The sequence below is a fragment of the Strix uralensis genome, chromosome 3 (genome assembly GCF_047716275.1).
Source record: "Strix uralensis isolate ZFMK-TIS-50842 chromosome 3, bStrUra1, whole genome shotgun sequence".
NCBI classification, from domain to species: Eukaryota; Metazoa; Chordata; class Aves; order Strigiformes; family Strigidae; genus Strix; species Strix uralensis.
The window spans coordinates 75,617,601-75,638,731 of record NC_133974.1 but is presented as its reverse complement, the minus strand read 5'-3'; the positions used below and the strand labels follow the sequence as shown (position 1 = coordinate 75,638,731).

Genomic DNA, 21,131 nt, shown 5'->3' with positions numbered 1-21,131 from the left:
ACTGTATGATCGGTTCTGTTAATTAAATCAGTGTAGTAGGATTCTGCCTCATTGAAGTTATTAATGAATGTCATCAGCATTTTTACAGAGGAAGCAGAAATTTTTCTTGTTCAGCTTTAGTTAGAAAATGCTATTTTTAATAATACATTCATTTACTCTTTTTAAAATCTAATGAAATTATTCTACCTATGAATGTACTAACAATTTGAGATTTAAAAAATACTTTGCTTCAGAGAAGCACATGTGACCACCTTTAAATGTTTCCTGTTTCCTGCTTTCTTAACTCTATTTATATAACTAATAAAATTGTTTTCATGTGTTTCTGTCATTGGTACACTCACCAGTGCGAGAAATGCAGCCAAAATATTCCCTTTTGATTTCCCTTCCAATAAAAAAAGAGCAAACATACTGTCATTTGCCAGTAAAGCTGAAAACTTGAAGGCAGCTAAATGTTCATACACTTGAGTAGTTTATTTTGCAAATAATGAGCCTACTCATATACAAAAACCAACCAACCATCCATCCCAATGGTAAAAAGGGGTGCATGTGCTTAATTTTTACTGGCAAATTAGCTGTTGATTTTAATACAATTTCCCTACTCACCTATAAAAATGACCTTTATTTTAAGAAAAAGAATGAACATGGCAAACTTGTGTACCAACATGTGAGAGGGACCTCTGAATTTGGGTCTCAGCCCTGTTGTCAATAGGGGACTCTTACACAAACAAAATATGCAGAGATTTCGGAGCCAAGAAGAACAAGAAAGTAACCTTGTATCCAATGACACATTCTGTTTTATTTGCAGATAATCATGCTTTCATTAAGGTAAACACTGAAGTACTCACAAAATTCTGAAGAACTGTGGTTTAAAGTTTGAAGTTAAACTATTATCATAGAATCATTTAGGTTGGAAAAGACCTTTAAGATCATTGAGTCCAACAGTAAACCTAACACTGCCAAATCCAATGCTGCGTCATGTTCCCAAGCACCACATCTATACATCTTTCAAATACTTCCAGGGATGGTGACTCAACCACTTCCCTGAGCAGCCTGTTCCAGTGCTTGACAAACCCCTTCAGTGAAGAAATTTTTCCAGGGATCTACAGAGCTATGAAGTTTGGACCCCAGTTTGGATCATAAATCACCTACAGCTGGAACACTGAGAATTTAGGATTGTAGTTTAGCTCTATTCTTACTCTTTAAACGCAGTTTGACATAGAAATGCACATGGTGTAATCATTATATATAGACTGAATTTGAAGGAGCAATCTGAAATTTGGATGTATATCTTTCCAGCTCGAAGGCCCCTGCTGTAAACCTATCTGAACAAAATCTCATTTTCTTACTGTATTCTTTCAAACATTCAGGAGATGATTAATGGTTTGAAAATCAAATTCTCTGCTTCTCATAATTGGAGTTCTGTTCTGTGATCTTATTTTTATCAGTCCTCAAGAGTCCTTCAGTTTACTGTGAACCTAGAACAGAGACATAGTTGCACTTAATATTTGGAAAGTTACTGCTTTGGTCTTGTCAGGTTCACAAGTTCAACAGTACTTTTAATACTCTTCGTGCTCCCAGGAGTATGTATAAGAAGTCTTCTACGTTTGAATGACAATAAGAGAACTTCTGTTGTCAGTTAAACATCATGACCTTTTTTTGCAGTAATGTTTTACAATATGCCATTTGATTAAGAAACCATTCTTCGAAGAAATTTCTTGGGTTTTAACTAACCTGTTGTCCTGAATGTCATTGTGACTTCTATCTCCCCAACTAATCTTTTCTAACCCTCCCTTCCCCTAAAGGTATATGTGAATTCCATTAAGAAATTCATTTTCCTCTATTGGAAAAATATTTGGAGATAGCAAAAAAAAAAAAAAAAAAAAAAAAAAGTCATAGTCTTTACTGTAGTATGTCCAGATTCTTAACAGACACTCTAATGCTCTCATGCCTGAGTATTCTGGTATGAATCCATTGAATAAAAATGTTTTTCTTTCATGTCATCTTCTCCATACATTAAGGAGTTCTAAATGTTCAGGCTAGACTGTTGTGATGAATTTTCTTTGGCTTTAATTCATGTGAAAACACCTATATCTTTAAAGCAGACTAGCCTCTTCACAAGTGAAGATGAGCACAAGGAAAAAATGAAGTCTTTGCAACAAAGAATAATAAATAGTGTCCCTAACAGAAATCTATGCCTCACAATTTGACAAATCATGGTATGGTAGAATGACAAGACAAAAAAAAATTGTTAGCAATAGGACAAGAATGTAACTCTCTTATTACTGTAATGTATGAGCTATCCTATCTAGCCTGTACTGAAATTAATTGCACTGAACATAGTATAAATACTTCCTGTATAAATGTGAATGTTTAATAGCTGTTTTCTGATTAGTGCCTTTACTGCCAGTTATCTTCATGTCTGCAGCACTGTTGATGCCACTTCACACTCAACTGAAGACAGAGTAGGAACACATCTGAAATTTTACTTGTTAGGGAGCTGTGCACTCAGGTGCAGGAGTAGGAACAAGCAGTGAACGCCAGTGGTACTTTTAGCTAGCACTGCCACTGAATGTGTCACAAGTCAAACCAGAGCTGCTCTATGTAGTACCTGGATACTCTGACATGATGTAAGTGGTTAAAAAGCATCTTGTCACAATGAAAAATTAGTTCCATGTGATGATAAAATTAGGAGAACATGTAAGTTAAAGACAAGGCATTTTGGAGTACCTTCTTAAACCTTACTCTAGTATTTCTCATAGCATCAGTAGGTCAAGGTACACTTTATTTGGACTAGAATGCATGGCGCTTTGCATGAGAGCCACAGGAAAAATGGAAATGATTGATGAAGGACATTCACAAATACTGACATCTTACTATCTGAAATCTAACTTAACAATCAGTTTTCTTAATCAGATGAAATAATACACTGATGAAAAGTGACTGTCAGGAAATCTGAATTTTTCTTTCCACAGCATGGTCTTGCGAGGGAAATTATATGCAACATTATTTGCCTCTTGCTTCCTCCATGCACAATGCATGTTTTGGAATAGACCACTTGAAAATATGTATCCACAAAGAGAATAGGATATTTCAAAGGCCATTTTTACTGGTTTTCCTTGTTGGGGTGTTCTTTTCCTTTGAGATGTACTTCTTTCAAGTCAGACCTCCTGGGATGTCATTTTTACTGCTTTCTACTATGGTGAAATGTTGAAAAGGAACTGCAGTCTTTGCTGTTGCAGGACCTTGTGTACTTCTAGCTTTTTTCTCAAAGCACTCAGGGTCTCCAGGAGAATAACCACCAAGAAAGGATGAGGAATTTGTTTTGATGTTATGCTTTTATTTTGGTTGCTGATTGCCATCTCCAACCAAGTCTAAAGAAGAGAGTTCCAGATTCTCAAAATGAAAGTGTTTGCATGGCATAGAGCGAGTGTAACTCCCTTACATTGTAGGTAATTTTGAATCCCTGCCCTGGGACTCCTGTGCTACTAATGAATCTGTCTTAATTACAATCACGGGGTTTGTTGGTGCAGGTTCAAGCTTCCGTGGTTTTGAGCTAGTAATTTTGCAAGACAGACCAGAGGTGGAACACATGGTAAAAATACACTTTTCCTTCAGAAGACTTCATTTATCAGGCACTTCCTCCAGCATGTGAAAAAGCCTGCTGCCAGTTGCAAAGTGTGATGCTTAAAAAAACACTGGTCAATAGTCAGTCTGTCCTGTACAGTTTCTGAGACTCTAAACCAGTGGGAGAGGAGGGTAATGAAATTTTATTTGGACTGAATAACTGAGAGTCCAAAATATAAAATTATCTGTGCCTAACTGTGTTGATCTCACCATCTGGATCACAATACAGTTAGAAGTATCTAAGCATTTACTGTGTAAACTCTTTCTTTAAGGGGTTTATAAATTTCATTAAAAAATGAGGTTACACCTAATATAAAATCTTGACAATCTCAGGTTTAACAAATTCAAATAAATATAATAAATCCAGCTTTACAGAGCCCTATTTTTTTCAAAAATCCATTTCAGATGACCTACATAGTTGTTTATGAACTAATTCATCTTAAAATGTAGACAGCAACTTTTCGATGCCTAATTAAAATAACCAGACTAAACTACTTGATCATGTGAACCTTTCCTGACAACATCAACACCCTTGCACAAAAGAAGGCTGTATGTGTATTTATACTGTATCACTTAATATGTAAACAGTGTTTTGAAACATGGATGATAAAGCTGTGTTCTCTCTCTAGCCTGCTTTAACACTGTTTCTGTGCTCGCTTGAATCACCAGCACTCCCGGCTTAATGCAGCCATTTCAGTTGTAGCGAGGGGATTCTGCACATTTCGAGGGACTGTAGAAGCCCTGCTATGTACGGCAGAGTCTGAAGCCCCAAAAGGGCTTACATCACTTTGGTAAAAATTTAGTTACAAGGGGTGGAGTTTTTTTATGAAGATGATTAAAGGGTGGAGAAGTACCATGAGGTTTTCATTATTGCATTAAGACCTGATCCAAACTCTGTTAACTGCAGTAGCCTTTGGTTTAGTTTTAACTAGACTAATGCAAAATAACAAAGCGAGTGATGATGAGTTTCCCTGAGAGCACTCAAGTAGTGGAGAGGAGAAAGCAGTTAGAGGCTTTTTTCTATAAGTAAAAAAAAAAAGGAGCACTGTTCTGTTTCTTTTTCAGTTAACACTGTCAGATATCCCCTATATTTTTGAGGGACTTAAATGTACATAGAGCCCATTCTATTTTAATTATATAGCTGTATTTAATGAAAAATTCATTACATTTATTCATTTGCATGGGAAGATCCGTAATGTCATTTCTTCTTCTGAGTCTAGTACTGACTATAGCCAAGACAGATAAGAAATAAATGAATGTGTATTATTTTCTTTAAACTTTTGACTGATTGTTAAAAGTAGAAGAACTCACTAATTAGGTTCCTTTTTTACATGTAAACTTTCTGCAAACCAGTAGTTAATCACTAAAGGTAGAATGAAGAAAAGTGATATGCAACCAGAGTTCTGCAGAAGGATCTCTTCATACCTGGCTGTTTTTAACCTTTATATCATAAATGAATTTATGTGGTGTAGAATGCCATGAACTTTTAGAGTGGCTAGAACTGTCACAGCCTATACTTTTTTTTTTTGTTTTGGTTTGGGTTTCTTAGGTATAGTGTTGCTTGGTACACGTTTGTTTGATTGTAATAGTCTAGATTTTCAAATCTCAATGACAAGTCAGAAAATGGAAGCCCACATGATAGCTTTGGGTAGATAGTGAATAGTTATCCTTGAGAAGAAATAGTTTAGTGTTGTTCTACCATAGGATTAGTCTTAAGTAAAAAGTTTGTCTTAAGCAGCACTACAAAGAACCAAATAGCTTTGCTGCATGATAGAAGTACTTTTCTAAGAGAAAGACACCGGGAATCAGTATTTATTAAATCTCTGGTTATTTTGTCTTGCTTCTAATAGTGGTGATGCTTTTAAATGGGTATTGATGTACAGAGCTACCAAAAAATCTTGGTTCAGCAGGATAAAATAGGGTCTTCCATTACACAAACAGTATGTTTGCAACTCTCATTTGTTCCTGTCACATGCATTTGCTCTGTTTACCCCAGGAGCTTGAATTTATTTCTGAGAAAACCCCCAATCCATGTGCATGTCCTGTAACACCTGATGTGTTTTACTTGTACATGTGTTTATTTTATAGATTATTTGTCACCACAGAAATAACTTCTGTTTCTTTCAGGGTATACATTTCTAAATAAGTGGGTTTACTATTCATTCAAATGAGACTGTGCATTTGAATCTTTTGTTAAGTTGACTGACAGGAAATTTTAAAAAGCCTCTTGAAAAGCTCCATTACACTTTTACTTGGAAAAGAAATACTTCGCATATAATGAACTTCCTGTTTTTCATATGTGCTTTCAAAGGCAGTCCTTGAGGATACGTTTCATTATGTCAGACTTAATAGCAGAATTTGTAGCTACTTCTTTCCAGCAATGGGAGGAAAAAGGTCAGCACAAGAAATATCTTTAATGTGAAAAAGTCTCTTTTCTAAATTATATCTGAATATGTGTATATATACTGCTCATGTGTTTTTCTGTCTGTTGTTGACCACGCTTTAACTGTAGAAGATCTTTAGGGTAAAGTTTGTAGGGACAACACTTCATAGTATCATAAGGTATGCAGTCTTTGTTTTGTAGTCAAGCGAAGAAGAGAATTTAAGGAGGGTTTTCTTCAGCATTCATACTGCTGCAGCAATTTCTGTCTTAAAAATGTGAATAGTATATATTTTCCTGCTCTTGATTTATCCTTCTTAAGCAAGCAGGCAAACTGTTTTTGGGACATGGTATCCTTCACTTTCTATCCATGTGATTTTTCTTACGGAGGACACACCTATACGCAAGCAAACTTATTTGGACATTGTAGCATAATTGAAAGTGTCAGGACTTCTGTATCTCCTTACCAGAAGGTAATTTCTATCCGAGTCAGGAGGAGGACAGTGTTATAGTTTATTTCTATTGATGAATCTGTAATGAGGAGGAGATCTGGTACCCTTGAAAGAGTTTCAAGATATTGCATGTGTATATCAAAATGGGGAAAAAAACCTGGAAATATAATGCTAATTCAAAACCTATAGCATTATTTTTGCAGCACTGTCAGTCCCTTTGTGCAGTGCACAGTGTTAGCTAGATACTTGATGATTCATTACTTTACGACTTCTTGGAGAATTCTGTGGGGATTTTTTTATCTCTAGTTTTATTTGGTAAATTGAGCACACCAAAATTATCTCCTAAAGAAAATTTAAAATGTCACCTATTTATAGTTTTTGTTAAAGAAAAAAAAAAAGTAACTACTAGATAGCTTGTTCGGTTTTATTTATTTTTAAGGCATTTCAGATCAGTCATCTTTGGTTTATATTATCTCTGATTCTTGCTTTCACTATTTCTTTTCAAACCACCAGCAGCATTTGTTCTTTATGCATAATTAAAGTAAACTGGTCTTTTCTTTTACACTACTACAGATCAATCTTCTTTTTTCTGTGCATTGTATGTTTATGTGGTTTTTTTGCAGTATATTTTTAGGCTTATTTCCTGCTCTCTTAGTCCTTTTTCATAAACAAACTAACTAAACCCCTCAGCTTGACAAAGATGTTTGCTCACATAATAAATATTTTACTACTCTGTCTTTATCTGTGTTGTTTTATTGCTCTAGAGAGGATGAGCATGCCCTTATCCAGCAGTATTGTCAGACGCTGGGAGGAGAGTCACCTGTGAGTCAGCCACAGAGTCCTGCTCAGATACTGAAGTCAGTGGAAAAGGAAGAGCGAGGAGAGTTGGAACGCATCATTGCTGACCTCGAGGAAGAGCAAAGGTCTCATAATCTTCCTACCTGGTGTCTGAATTGTCACCTCATTGTTTGAGCTACTTATGTATAGTTGTTGATGAGAAGAGATGGACCTAGGAGTTGTGTTTTTAGAAAAAAAAATAAATAGATCAAGGCATATGTCATGCATAGCCTGACTCTGTTAAGTATAAGAGAGTGGGTCTGTGATAAAACACCTTAGTTTCATCTCTACTTTATTGTTTTATGTTTTTTTCCCATAAACCGCAAGTCAAGACATTGTCTTTGTATAAGCCACTTGTATTCTTAGTTGGAGGTGGTGATAACATCATTTGATCTAAGGAAGTTTTCTTTTTTATTTTAATTTGCTTGATTAAGTCGTCATTCTCCTCCTCTTTTCAATATACCAGGAGTCTGCAGATAGAATATGAGCAACTAAAGGAGCAACATCTTCGGAGAGGAATAAACCCTCTTGCATCGCCTCCTGACTCTGTTGTGTCACCTCAGCATGCTTCTGAAGATGCCGAACTCATTGCTGAAGCTAAACTCCTGAGGCAACATAAAGGTCGCCTGGAAGCAAGGATGCAGATATTGGAAGATCACAATAAACAGTTGGAGTCTCAGCTTCACCGGCTACGGCAGCTACTTGAACAGGTACGCTGATCTCTTTCCCCTGTGTTGTTTCTGCACAGTAGATTTCTTGGTGAAACAAAGGTATTGGAATTTTACTGCAGATATTTTCACCACACTAGTTTTGTCTGTTGCACTTGGTCATTTCTAGCATGAAGGGATATTTATTCCTACCCTGTAGTATAAGCTATGGTGAAAGTCAGATGAGCACAAGATGATTACAGGTGCTGGAGTGATCATGGTAGCTTACAAAAACGCTGAGAATAACACAAACAAGTGAAATAGTTTTTCATGAATTAAAAAGCTGGGGGAAGAAAATATATGCCCTATTCCAAGTAGTGGTGCCAGTCACAGCCTGTATTTGACTTCAGTTTTCCAATCTTTCCTTAAATAATTTGTTTATTTGTTGTCACAGTGAGTCACTGAAACTTTTCTTAGCATGCCAAAGACAGATGGCCAAAGATACATCTAAAATGCAAAGGAGCAATTCATTAAATTAAAAATCCAGTTCTTCTTGAGTAGCATATTTAGACCAATAAGCTACAGCAAAATGGTCTGTGCACAAGTAAATGCTGAAGGCAAGAGCCATTTAGAAAATGTCAGTAACTAGAGACTGTAGGGTTTCTTTGTTGGGGGAAGAAATGTTGATTGGTTTTGAAGTCAGCATACACACTATAAGTGTGTGTATATACAGACTATAAAAATACCAGCAGCAACATCTACAAGGTGTTGTTAGAGATGTTTGTAGTATGTTGTGTGTGTAAGCTTGAATGATGAAGAGAAGTTTGAATGAATGTTTTCTCCTTGCTAATCATTACACTTGGGTCAGAGCACAGTAAGGCAAATAATTCCTGCCTTCCATGAGTCAGGTGAGCGGCTGGACGTAGTAGAGGATTTAACTAAGCCAAGAAACAGACTGCAAAAACCAGATTTCAAAATGGCATAAGTTTCTGCTGTAGATGATACTCTCATTACAGTGATAAAAATATTTTTTGTTTCACTGGCTGACTTTGTCATTTTTCTAGGCAGTTTTGGCTGAATAGCATGAAGATGCATCTGTTCCAATGGCTTCCTTGCCCCCTCTAGCAGAGTATTTTTGTTACTGTTATTCTAGCATCTTTAATCAGTATTTGAGTAGCTTAAATATTTAACAGTGAAGATAACAACTGGTGCAACTGTTAACAATAATTCATGGAGTAAGTATCTTGAGAACTGTGGCCAATACTAGGTGTTTCAGAGAAGGGTTTAAAATCTGCAAAGAAACAGCTGTAGAATAGAAACACAGAAGTTCTGCCAAACCCATAGTTACTTTCAGCTTAGTGCTTAAAGCAGGAACATGTTTACCCTCTAAAACTTTTTTTTTTTCTAGTGTAGCTGTGGAAATTCTTAGAATTTTGTAATCTTTTCAGTATCCTTGTAACATTCTTACTAAGACCTTTAGGGTATACATGTGTGTTGTGATAAAGTGGGTGAGCGGAGGGGCAGTAGTTTCTTCTCATCATTCTTCTGCCTTTGGATTTTTCTGGGCATTCTGCAGCTTGTGGTTTCTGTTAGGGTAAAGTAGAACAGAGTTGACCTTTTTCAATATTTCTGATCATTTACACCTCATTTACTGTATACTGTTGCTCTTTTGCTTCCTGTCCAAAATCTGCTGCCTCTGTGGAGTCATGCTGTGCTTCTTATTTTTTCAAGTGCCATTTGCTAAGCTGTTCCCATTTCTCCTCTGTCTTTTAATGAAGTGGCTAGTACAAGTCAAATATATGAGGTCATCTGCATTATTGCTTTTACAATATATCCATAACTTTTCAATATGGCTTTCTATATGCATCCTTACTTTAGTGGGGGCTTTTTGACCTGCTGCTAAGCAGATTTTTTGCAAGCTGTCTCCAAGGATGCTGAAGCTACTCCCCTGAACGGGATTCAGAAATTGTAAAATAATTCAAATTTTTAGTACATGTTCTTTGAAACTTCTTTATTTTGACATTAATACAATTATAAAGCAGCACTGAATTCCATTACTGCCCCCTTAACTTTCTGAAAAAATGACCATGCTTCAGCATGTTTGTTTTTCTGTCACCTAGGCCATTACTGTCTATGAAAGTCTTTACCTCTTTCACTGCTTGGGGAAGGACTTTTATCAGAAGCCAAATGAGGATCTAAGTATATTTGTTTGTTTCTTTTGCTTTTATTGGCTGTCCCAAATATTTTTTTAGTGGATATAGGGAATACCTTTTCTCATTAATGAGGTGAATGATTTGCTTGGAAGATTCTCATGTGTCCCAATATCAAAATATATGATAACTCTAATTCCTGTAATAATTATTACTAGTATTAAAGGACACAACTGTCTTAACAGGAATTTCTTTGCCATGACTGGCATTTCATGCCATCTCTGTTTCAGTCTTCTGTTGACAGCAAGTCTCTCCATTTCTCTTCTCCACTCAGCCTCCTGACTGTTTTTTGGGTTAATAACTTGCCACTGAATCTGAAATACTAGACTTCTTTCTTTAAAAGATATTGAGTGAGTCTATTTACACACAGATATTTGGGTAGAGAATTAATGAAACTTAGAAACTTTCCTGTAGTAACTGTTTACTCTAGATGAGAGCATTCTAGGACATTCTTTAGAGAGCACCTTTAACAGAAATATGCATGCATCCTCACTGCATGATTGCCTACTTCAGGTCACAATTCTGAGGTTACCACACTGTTTTTATTTTAGCAAGCCCAAAGGATTGGTAGCTGTCACACAATGTTGTCATTTTTGGCTGCCTGATTGATTATACTGCCAAAGAGGAAGGTGAAACACAACTGGTGTGTGACAACTGATACCAACATGTTAATCGTACAGAGAAAAAATAAAGATTGCATTTTCATCTTCCTTTTCTCAGCTCTTTTAGATACTACATGTGCAAAGTAGAAGACCTATTATGAAGGGCATTTAAAGTCTGCTTGGATTTTTCTCTGCTTGTCTGAGCTACTGAAAGGTTTCATATTGGATTTGATATTGAAGTTAATGGGAGCTAAAATCATCTGTCAATGGTATATGATCAGACTCAGAGTAAATAGGGACTGCAACTCCCTCTCCAACTGAAAACAGAGGAGCTTTATCAAAAGAGCAGAGGAAACTGTTTCTTTTGTAGTTGGGACAGTAAGTCTGGAACAAGAAGAAACATCTGTAATGGATGTGGTAAGGAAATTGGCCTTTTTGAGGTTTCCTGTGATTCAGAGGTTGAGGGAGGGCTTTCTGTTTTGTTTTGATTTTACCAAAAGCAACAGAAGTCAAGGGAAGAACGGGTGTGTCTTATCTATCCATTAAGCCACAGAACACTTCAGGCTCTTCTTTGGGAAAGACACCAGCAGGACGCACAGTGAAATAAGACACTGTAGATCAAAACTCGTTAAAATAAATATCTCCTCTGAAATGCTTTTAAAACTTCTGTAATACAGAAAAATCCCTCAATTTCAGAGTTTTCTGGAGAAGAATTTATCTGTCCCTTCATATCTTTATTTGGTTTTGCATAAAAAGAAGTTGACAACGCCCAGAAACTAGAGTCGAAAACTTCCCCCTCATCCCTATAGAGGCGTACTTGGTATCCCTGCTTTTATTTATTCAGAAAGAAGCAGGAGGTATATAGTAACATCTAGGGCTATTTTCTTATGGTTTTTGGCTTAAGGGTTGTCTGCTGGCTTGTTTTGAAGAGTACATGAACTTCATGATGCCTGAAGTGGGTTGATGATGGAAGTGGTCAGATTTTGTAGGTGTTATGCAACTGGGGTCAAGTAGAACTTGATTTTCTGCAGTTTTTTCTCAGGTTCTCTCCCAGTAAAACTGTCAGATCATGTAAATACATGCAGCTATATCCTCAACTATTTTGCATTTAGCATTTTTTAATATATGATTATTATATTAAAGCATTTATTCCACTATCAGAACCCTTCCCTTTCTGCTCCGAACCCCACTCTTCATCTGCTTAACTGTATTGTCCTGATTTTGGAAGAAGACGGTTTTGGTTTGCTTTGGCTTTTCTTGTTATTGCAGTCACTGGAACTATGTACCGTAACATTTATCAGTATATTTAAATAAAAATTAAGTCATCAGATATTGTCCTCTGATTAGAAGGGGGTGTGTGTTTTGTTGTTGGTTTGGGTTTTTTTTAAAGTCAACTGCAATATTTCATTCTGACTGCTGCAGCAATATATAGTACATCAATGTAAAGTATTCAGAGTATGTTTTGTTTGATCTCGGTTTATGCACTGTTAGAGTCCTCATGCTCTGCAGGGCTTTTTTGTCATTTGCAATAGCACTCCTAGGCGGTACTGAATAACCTTCACTACTATATCATCATTTAAGTTTGTAGGCATCTCCTTTCAATCCTAATTAATCTTGACTTTGCAGTACCTCACTATCCTTGGTCTAGCCTATGTGTTGCTGTACTGCAGTTTTGTATCAAGCCCAGCACCAGTCTTCCTTCCTCAGTCACCCTCAGTCATTTCTGCACTATTGTCCACAGTTACTACTTGAAGAAGGACAGAGATCCAGTCCAGGTGCCAGTTTGCATTTTGCATGATTCAAATTCTCTCTGTCCATCTGTTTGTGGGGTGGGCAAGCGGTCACTCTGCCACTGGAGTTAACCTTGGTGTTCTGTGTTGAAGTTACTCTTAACCCTTGAAGAGTTTGCTTCATCTCTTCACCGTTATAGCTCTAACCTCTTCTTGAACAGAGGTTCCTGACTATACAGAATTACTTACAATAATACCATTCTGTAGTCTTGTGTAGCTGGACTGAGACCCTCGGCAGACTGTTTAGGTTGTACATAACATTGTGTTTCTGTGGTGCGTGCTCGCAACAGAACATTGTTTTTAAGAAGACCATCAACTGGAGTCTCATAAGAATTATGCTTAAGTGTAGATTTTCTTTTAACAAGTTGTTGGTTGGGTTTATTCCCCCTTAACGGTTGTATAAACCTCAGCCAACTTTCACTAGTTTGGAGAACAAACAACAAAGAGCACATAAGATCAGAAAGGAGTGGGATGATGCATACAAGCCCACGCTTAACTTCTGTAGATACAGTTTATCTAAATTTGGGTATTACTGTCTTTAACATAGCCTGACTCAGACTCCCGGGTTAATGGCGCCTCCCCCTGTGCTTCGCCCCAACACTCTGCGCTTGGCTACCCACTCGAGCAAGAGACAAGCTCACAGTTTCATCAGACAGGTAAGTATTTTGATCAGATAATGTGCTGTGTAGGTCTGCGGATGACTACTGGATAGGTTTGTTGGCATCTTTCTGAAAAGATTTATAAATAAAAAGTAACTGATCTTTGTGATGCTACTGGGAACAAGACTTCCTCCAGCTGGAGCTGTTGCTTCCCCACACTTGCAAACAGCTGTGCTATCACAGGAATCCATGTGACTGAATTAGATTTCTGTCAATAGATTCCTTGGTCCCATTTATTTTGAGTGAGTGAATTTACTGGGCAAACCCATCCTCACTGAAGGGGGAACCAGATTTCGTTGGACTGAAGTGGCCAACAGCTGTTTGTCCTACAGTGCACACATGCACCCAAGTAATGTGTCACATACAGGAACAAATGTCCAAAACATGTGATCAAAGCTTCCTGATGGCTGCTTTAAAAATTCTTGCGTATCTTATGCTTATTCTGGTATTTTGATGACCCCACCCATCAAAGACTTCACATCTTTAGGAATTACTGAGTAAGTGTATAGCCTCTGCACCTGAGGGGATTTCTCTCTTGAAAGATTATTGTAAATTATCTGACATCAGAACTCATTAATTCCACTGGGAATTTGCAGAAATAACTAGACCACTGAATGCTCAAAATTTGCGGAAAAAATAAAAGATTTTTCTCAAATTATTAATTTGAGGCATTATTAATGCCTGGTTTTGTTTTCAAGCCTTGTGTTGTAGATTTTTAAATCATTTTATTTCTGTGGAAAACAGGAAAAATATTCTCTTGCAGACTGAAAAGTTTTCATTCAGCATTGATGTATTTTTACTTTATCTGGAAAACCACACATACATAAGACTTCTTTGAGTCTTATTTAATGCAATGGTAGATTTATGAGAGATGCTGTCTAATAACTGCCAGGAACAGAGCCAGCTGTATTCCCTAACCATTCCCTTGGCTAATTTTAAGCAGCATTTTAACAAAAAGTGGCAAGAAGGATTTTAAAACTAGTGAAATTGCTGGTTTGAATTATATTTTATATATATTTTATATTGAATAAAGACCATGTATAAGATTGTTTTTTCTGAAAAAAATGGTGTATTCGCTCTTAAAGTTTCATGAAAAATCATCTGAAAATGGATCAGAATTTTAATTGAGCAGTTACTGAGCATAATTCCCTCATCTTGTAAACCTTTTATTTATTTTAACCATAAATAATTCTATACTGCTCTTTCTTGGCAATTTCTTCTAGTTCAATTTTGGATGCAATGGTTAAGCTTTAATAAAATAGAAATGAGTTCTGCTGCAAATCAGTAACGTAACTTTCACCTTCTCTCCCAAAGCTGTCAATTATCAATGTCAGTTCCTGCACATTAAGTTTCGAAGGCTTCAGGTAGTAGTTTCCCTTGAAATATAAAGGCGTATTTAACTGGAAGGTTGGATGAGAATGCCTTTCAGAATGTTGTTGTCCTTTTTTTTCCTCCTCTCGTTAGTAAATTCATTGCACTTTTTTGTTGTCTTATCTGCAGATGACTTGTTAGTTCCACCTCATGATACCAACACAGATTTAACAGATGTTATGGAGCAAATCAACAGCACATTTCCAGCTTGCTGCTGTAAGTGTAACAAAATATGTCTCTGAGAATAGTATTGAATTTGAGGTGGTCTTTTGAAGAAAAAAGTCATTCTTGTGGTATTGACTAGGACAAAAATCTTCTCTCTGATGAGATTTCTTGTCAGGCTATGCAAGCTACATAATTCTGTTCTTTAAAATTCCTTATTAGATACTATTTGTGAAGGTAAACAAATATTCTCATGTTTTAAGTGATTCACTATAAGAAAAGCCTATAGCTCCATATGGAATTTTCAGCTATGCCCACTTAGGGAAAAGAGATTTAGAATCCTAGTTGTGCTACTCAGCACAATTCAAGGGTGTCTGTGTATATACCAATCAGTAGAAAATGCAACTCAAGTATCAATTCTTGGTTTTGCAAATTCCTGGCTTGCATGCATAAGGAGTATACAGCTACCTGGTTGTTTGGCCCAAATGAATGTATAGCAAATTGCCCTGTGACAGGGCAAGCTTGATTATGATGGCTGTTCTCCTCATCTAGGAAACATAGAAAACAAAAAAAAATCTCATATCCATGAAACAATACCCTGAATGAGGCAGGAGGGGACTGCGAGTGAAAAGCATGGCCCCACATCCTTTCATATAGTGAAGTGTATCTGAGCATTTAAGATTAAAAGAAGTCACAGTTCCAAATTTCACGTGATTTTTCCCTTTGTCATTTATATGCTGCTGCAGAAATCAAACCAGCATGACCCAATTAGTAGGTACTGCTCCTGTTTGCTCTTCTTCAGTCATTCTATAACATGTCTTACCTGGGAGATTTACTAGGAGTATATTTTTTTAACCATGTAAGATTCATTTACTGTTTAGAAGCCTGAAATGAGGATTATTAGTCTGGCCTTCCCAACACAGGGCATTAAACTCTATGAGTTTGCTAGGGAAGACCATGACAGACCATCTAGTCCATCATCTTCTCCTGTGGCCATTTGAGATGGATCTGTCCTTCTGGATGGACAATTGTCTCACCTGTTCTGTAAAACTTCCAATGATGCAGACCCCACAGACTCCCTAGGCAATCTGTTTTAAGAGCATCACTGTATTCCTAACCTTAAAGAATAATATCCTTACTCTTTTTTAATTATGCCCAAGCTAAATTTTATTAGAACAGCCTTCATGTTCAAAATATCATGACCATTTTAAAAAAAAAAAAAAAAAGCAATTTTCACATCACTACTACTGGTCTCTCCTACCTTGTCGGCAGCTTTCATTAAGGAGTTACTAGCATCTGAGCCTTATGTAGATTATTTTTATTACATCTTGACTGTATAATAGAGCCAGTCTTCTTATTTGTTATATTTGTTTTTATGGTTTTCAGGTTATAATTCATCTTGAAATCAGTATTTCTACTTACTCCAAATATTTTTTATGGAACAATTACTCATATAGTAAAGCCAGCACTGCTCTTAATGGTGCGGTTTATTTGGGTTTTTTTCTCCCCATATCATTTGATTATGGATATAATGCCTCTTTTCCTTCCTTATTTATGAGGTTGGTCCTCAGAACTAGGCAGGTGTGCAGCACAGTGCAGCAGTCTTATCTGTGTGTCCAAGTGAGTTCCAGAACAGACCATTTTGAACAGACGATGTTATAATACACCACTCATAGATCTATATGGTTGCTAGTGGTGAAAAAGGAACTATTGACGTCAGATATATTCATAATGCTATACATTTGTTAAAAGAAAATCAAATTTGTGAAGAAAGTTATGTATAGACCATTACAACACACTTCTAGTTAAATGTTGGGCTTTTTTTAAGATGAGTCTTTTTGTTCTTTTGTAGTACATGTTTTCCTGATACTGGTTTTGTTTTTAAACTGTCAAGATGCAGAATCATGCAAACTTCTAAATTTCTTTTGTTTTATCTATTTGCAGCAAGTTTCACTGGCAGACCACAGGTATGAGACATGTTTACATACTTGCACAGTCATTGGAAGCAAAGTAAAGCAAGTGGAAAATTTCCGTTAAAGCAAATTGGCCAGGTTTTTTTCTGTACTTTTCCCTAGAGGTCTATTTGGAAGCTAGACCTATGTAACAGGAAGGCTAGATGCTGGAATATGCCAGTTAGTAGAAAATTCCTGCTAGTTCAGGCATTACCAAAGGTACTATGGTGTGCAGTTCTGGGATGCTGACCAGATGGAATCAGCTTGAATCTATCAGGGCAAATTAGTTTCAAGCCAGCATCAGCTTGCAAGATCAAAGCTGGTTCTTGCAAAGACATCCATATGTCCTTGTGCCCTGGTGCCCATAGCTCCAGTTTCAGGAGCTATAGGCACCAGGACACAAGAATCAAGAGCCACACAGCATCTTAGGCATTAGATTAAGCTGCCTTCTCCCACTAGGCAACCAATTTACAATCCCAAAGCAGAAATTTGGCTGCTTTAAGAGTTCACAAAAAATGTGGAAGACAATCTGGTATTTAAATACTTGTTCTTGAAAATCTTAACTGGTATGAATGATCAGTTAAATTTCTGTTATGAGTAACACAAGAAATAGGAAAAACACTTGCTGTAGGTTTAGGTTGATATTGGAGCCCATGTATGACAATTAAGAAGTGACATAATCTTGGTCATTGCAGAATTCTTTGAAAGTTTCATTGCTAAATAAGTTTTAAAAACTACCACAAATTGCTGTGTGAGACTTTGGAAGAATTAAGTGGTAGGGAAAGAGTCTATTTACTCCCTCAAATTGCTTCACCTTGTCCATTAATCCACAGCTTGCAAGGTCAGACCTCCCCAGAATTAATATCTGAAAATTCAGAAATATTGCTCTGCAAACACTTTCTTGGATTGTAATATCTGGGATAGTAGGATTGTCCTCCCAAACAAGAAATTTTAAAGAGAGTGAGATGAATCATGCCCTGCACTCGGTTAACTCAGACTTTGTGTTTCAGTCTCTTGATAAGTTAAATTACTGAATTAAATGAGCATTTTTCAGAAATCCTTCCTCTAAGTAGGCGCAGAGATAGCTTTCAGTGTTATCAATGAATAATCCTCATCTTCCTGAAAAAGCATTTGATTTTTTTTAGATACAGGATGATTCCCAAATGGTCTCACTGCAGATCTGCCCTTCCAGAACCATTAGAGAAGGCACATTTGTCTGTTCAGGAACAGAGTCCTGAAATGGGAGCCTGGAAATAAGCTTCACCTTTGAAGGGCCCGAGTCCAAATCCAGACTCTCTATACTCTCCATTTTTACCACTTAGGCTTCAGATAGGACAGTAATTTGCCTTAACTTTTTTTCCTATGGGTGCAGAACATGGAGTCTATAAGTCATATTTACTGCTCTGTAGACTAACATCCTGTAGACCTTACTAAACAAGAATTTTAAACACTGCAGTATAGTAAAATTAGATTTCTCTTAACTACATGCCTCAGTGATTTGCTGAGTCTTTGGCCAATACATCTATATTTTTAAAATACAGGGGGTTTGTAGAATGACATCAGAGTCCTTAACTGAACTGAGCCCAGAGTAGTTAGAACTTTCTGTGTGTGTTAACATGGTACTGACATGGTTATTTCTCACCATGACAGGCAATGTGAAGTGTTCATTTGAATGTCAACCAGTGCTTCCTGATGTGCAGTACAACCCTTCTCTACAAACCACCGTTCGCAAGTTCCACTTCATCAGAAGGCTCATGGGACCCTGGAACATGCTGTTTGCTCCGACTGCGTGTTCTACTTGAAATAGTAAAACACTGAATACCCAAAGACAAGGATGTTGTTTTTATAGTATCTTTTTTTTTTTTTCTTCTTCTTCTCTTCCCTTTCTATGCAACTGTAAATTAATGAGCAGTGGAGTATTTGTCACTGATTTGTATAAATATACAGCCGCGGGAAAAGGGGCAGGGGCTTTATATACGTTCTTTTTGATAATCATAAAGAGAACTGCATAAGGAGTTTGGAGCAAAATGTTACATTTATACATTCCTTTCAGCTGTTTGCTTTTACATTGTAAAATACTCTTAGTTATATTCTCACACATTTAATATTCTGTACTGATTATTTATATGCTAACCATCTGACCACACAGATTTCAGAATACCCTTGAATTGCTTTCAGGATTGGCATATGAAGTTCCCATATTCTGCATTATTGTTACTGGTTAACAAAAATTGCCGCTGGGTGCAAGCTACAGTATTTTAACTCCATTAAACAAGGTAAACTCACATTTTGAGTCATAATCATCATCCTCATGCACCAAAATGGTATTTTTAACTTTCTGTTAGTTATTTCCATCCAACACACTCCATTTGGAGGATTATTTTTTTAAGCCTTACTTTACTTTGGAATCAGGAGATAGCTAAAAAGAGGACTTAGATGATAGCTTAAGTTGTTGTAATCTTTCGCAACTTTGTTCAGAGACAAAGCTTTGCTGTTCCCTGCTGTGCCAAACTTGCTTCAAGTTTTGGAATTTACAGTCTGTGAAGTAAAGCTCATTTCCGTGAGATACTCTTCTTTTGTCTGTCTCTTGGAAATGAAGAGACAATTAGAAAGCCCTTTCCAATACTATTAACAATGAAAGATTTTCTTCAAAATGGCGATGCACTTAGATATTATCATTTGGCATTATAATCTTGTAACTCATCTTTATCTTTGAAATCATTTATTTATGTACTTTAAGTAGGGATATTTATAGGAAACTTATGTCACTGATCAGCTGATCTCTAGTTTTAAAATTATCATAAGAGATTTTAATGCCTTCACAGAGTTTACAACGCTGCATGGACAGTTGCTTTAATTTCAGGACATACCTTTAATTGGTAAAACTGCATGCAATATATTTCATGTGTAGTGGAGAGAAACAGAACTGTGTTGTTCTTAATTATTACTGAAGAAAAAAAAAATCTCAAAATTGTATTGGAAGAGTTTTAAATTCTCTACTGCTACTGAAAAATGCTAGAGGATATTAAGACAGCAGGTCAGGAATTTCTAGTGTTTTTGTGAAGTGGTGCCAACCAGACTGTCCTGCACCCACAGTATTCACTCCTGGACTGCTGCTGCTCAAGGAGTGATTTGGGCACAGCATTGACCATGTTCTAGTGTTGTCTCCAGTGCCAGTTCTTTCTGAACCCTTTGGCAAATTATTTAACCACTCTGCCTCTGTTTTCCCATCTGTAAAATGGGGATGATAGTACTTACCTCTCAAAGGTGTTGTAGGGCTTGCTTAGTTAGTGTCTGAAAAGCTCTATATAAATGCTAAGTATTACTCCTGAGTGAGTAGAGCAAAATTGTCAAGGTGGGAAGAGAAGATGGCTCCTATAAACGCTTCATCTATTAAAAAAGGTAGTGTAGTTATTTTGAGAAGAAAAAAACCCCCACATTTTACAGAAGAGGAAAGCCATGACCACCTTTCTACCTCAGACCTATCTTCATGAGTAGTATTGGAAATAGCTTTATATTCTGTTCTCTGCAAAGTACTTTGCTTTTATGAAGCTACATCATTCTGTAGGCAAAGAATCCTTAAAAGTATCCCCATACATAAGTAAAAAAAGGACTCAGTAGTGAATTTGGTGGCTTTTATTTTTGTTCTGAATATGAGGTTATGTATAAAGTTGTTTTTCTGCCTGTGTTTGTATGCATCCTTTGTCCTCTGCTGCCGAGTAAATGCTGCTTCAAACACTACATTGTAACATTCTTCCTCTGAGACAATAATAAATAAAAGGAATATATTGCAGTAACTTGAGAAAAAGTATGGAGTTCTTTCAAGTTTCATGATCTTCAAGGATGGCACCTTTCATTGCTAAATGCTGAAAATTTCATTCTGAAGAAGATTAATTTTAACACAGGAGTGCTGTGATAGTCCATTTCTATGTGCTAGCATTTTTGGAGTGTGGTTTGCATTTATATAAATGAGATTAAGCAGTGTTTTCTCCCCATAAATCTGTGCATATTTTCTCTAGTTTTCCATCTTTAGTGATTTAGTCTAGAATCCTTCTCAATTTCATGAGAGATATTAAATTTGATCACTGAGAAGCAGACTGCTTTTATTTTAAAAATGTTATATATACATATTACAAAACAGCAATAATGCATGAAGCCCTGTCAAATATTAGAACTGTAAATTAGTCTTCAATTTTTCACAGCATTCAGTCAACATGCTCAGCTGAAGCACAGCATTAGGTATTCAGTCAGGAAATACGTACTTTCTAGCCCTACCATGTGCTGGTTTTAGGTATTTGCATTAAGCTAATGCAAATTGAGTTAATGACTGTGTTGGAATTACTGTGCTTAGAGCAGGAAAATTGTAAAATTGTTTCCTTATAGTAATAGTTGGCACTGTTTTCATGTTTAGTGTTGATTTTTTTTTTCAAACTCTAACAAATGTA

General features: G+C 36.5%; 1 protein-coding gene across 6 annotated transcripts in view; it reads left to right on the top strand.

The window, feature by feature from the left end:
- The window catches only part of UTRN (utrophin), a 387,351-nt gene extending 366,868 nt beyond the window's left edge, over positions 1-20,483 (top strand). For all 6 annotated transcript variants that reach the window (XM_074862944.1, XM_074862945.1, XM_074862943.1 and 3 more), the window contains 6 exons: positions 7,221-7,379; positions 7,760-8,003; positions 13,090-13,198; positions 14,702-14,788; positions 16,679-16,701; positions 18,337-20,483. In XM_074862944.1, the coding sequence (XP_074719045.1) occupies positions 7,221-7,379; positions 7,760-8,003; positions 13,090-13,198; positions 14,702-14,788; positions 16,679-16,701; positions 18,337-18,345 (631 nt within the window). In that variant the 3' untranslated portion in view covers positions 18,346-20,483. The remainder of the gene's footprint in view (positions 1-7,220; positions 7,380-7,759; positions 8,004-13,089; positions 13,199-14,701; positions 14,789-16,678; positions 16,702-18,336) is intronic.
- The last annotated feature ends 648 nt before the right edge of the window (positions 20,484-21,131 follow it).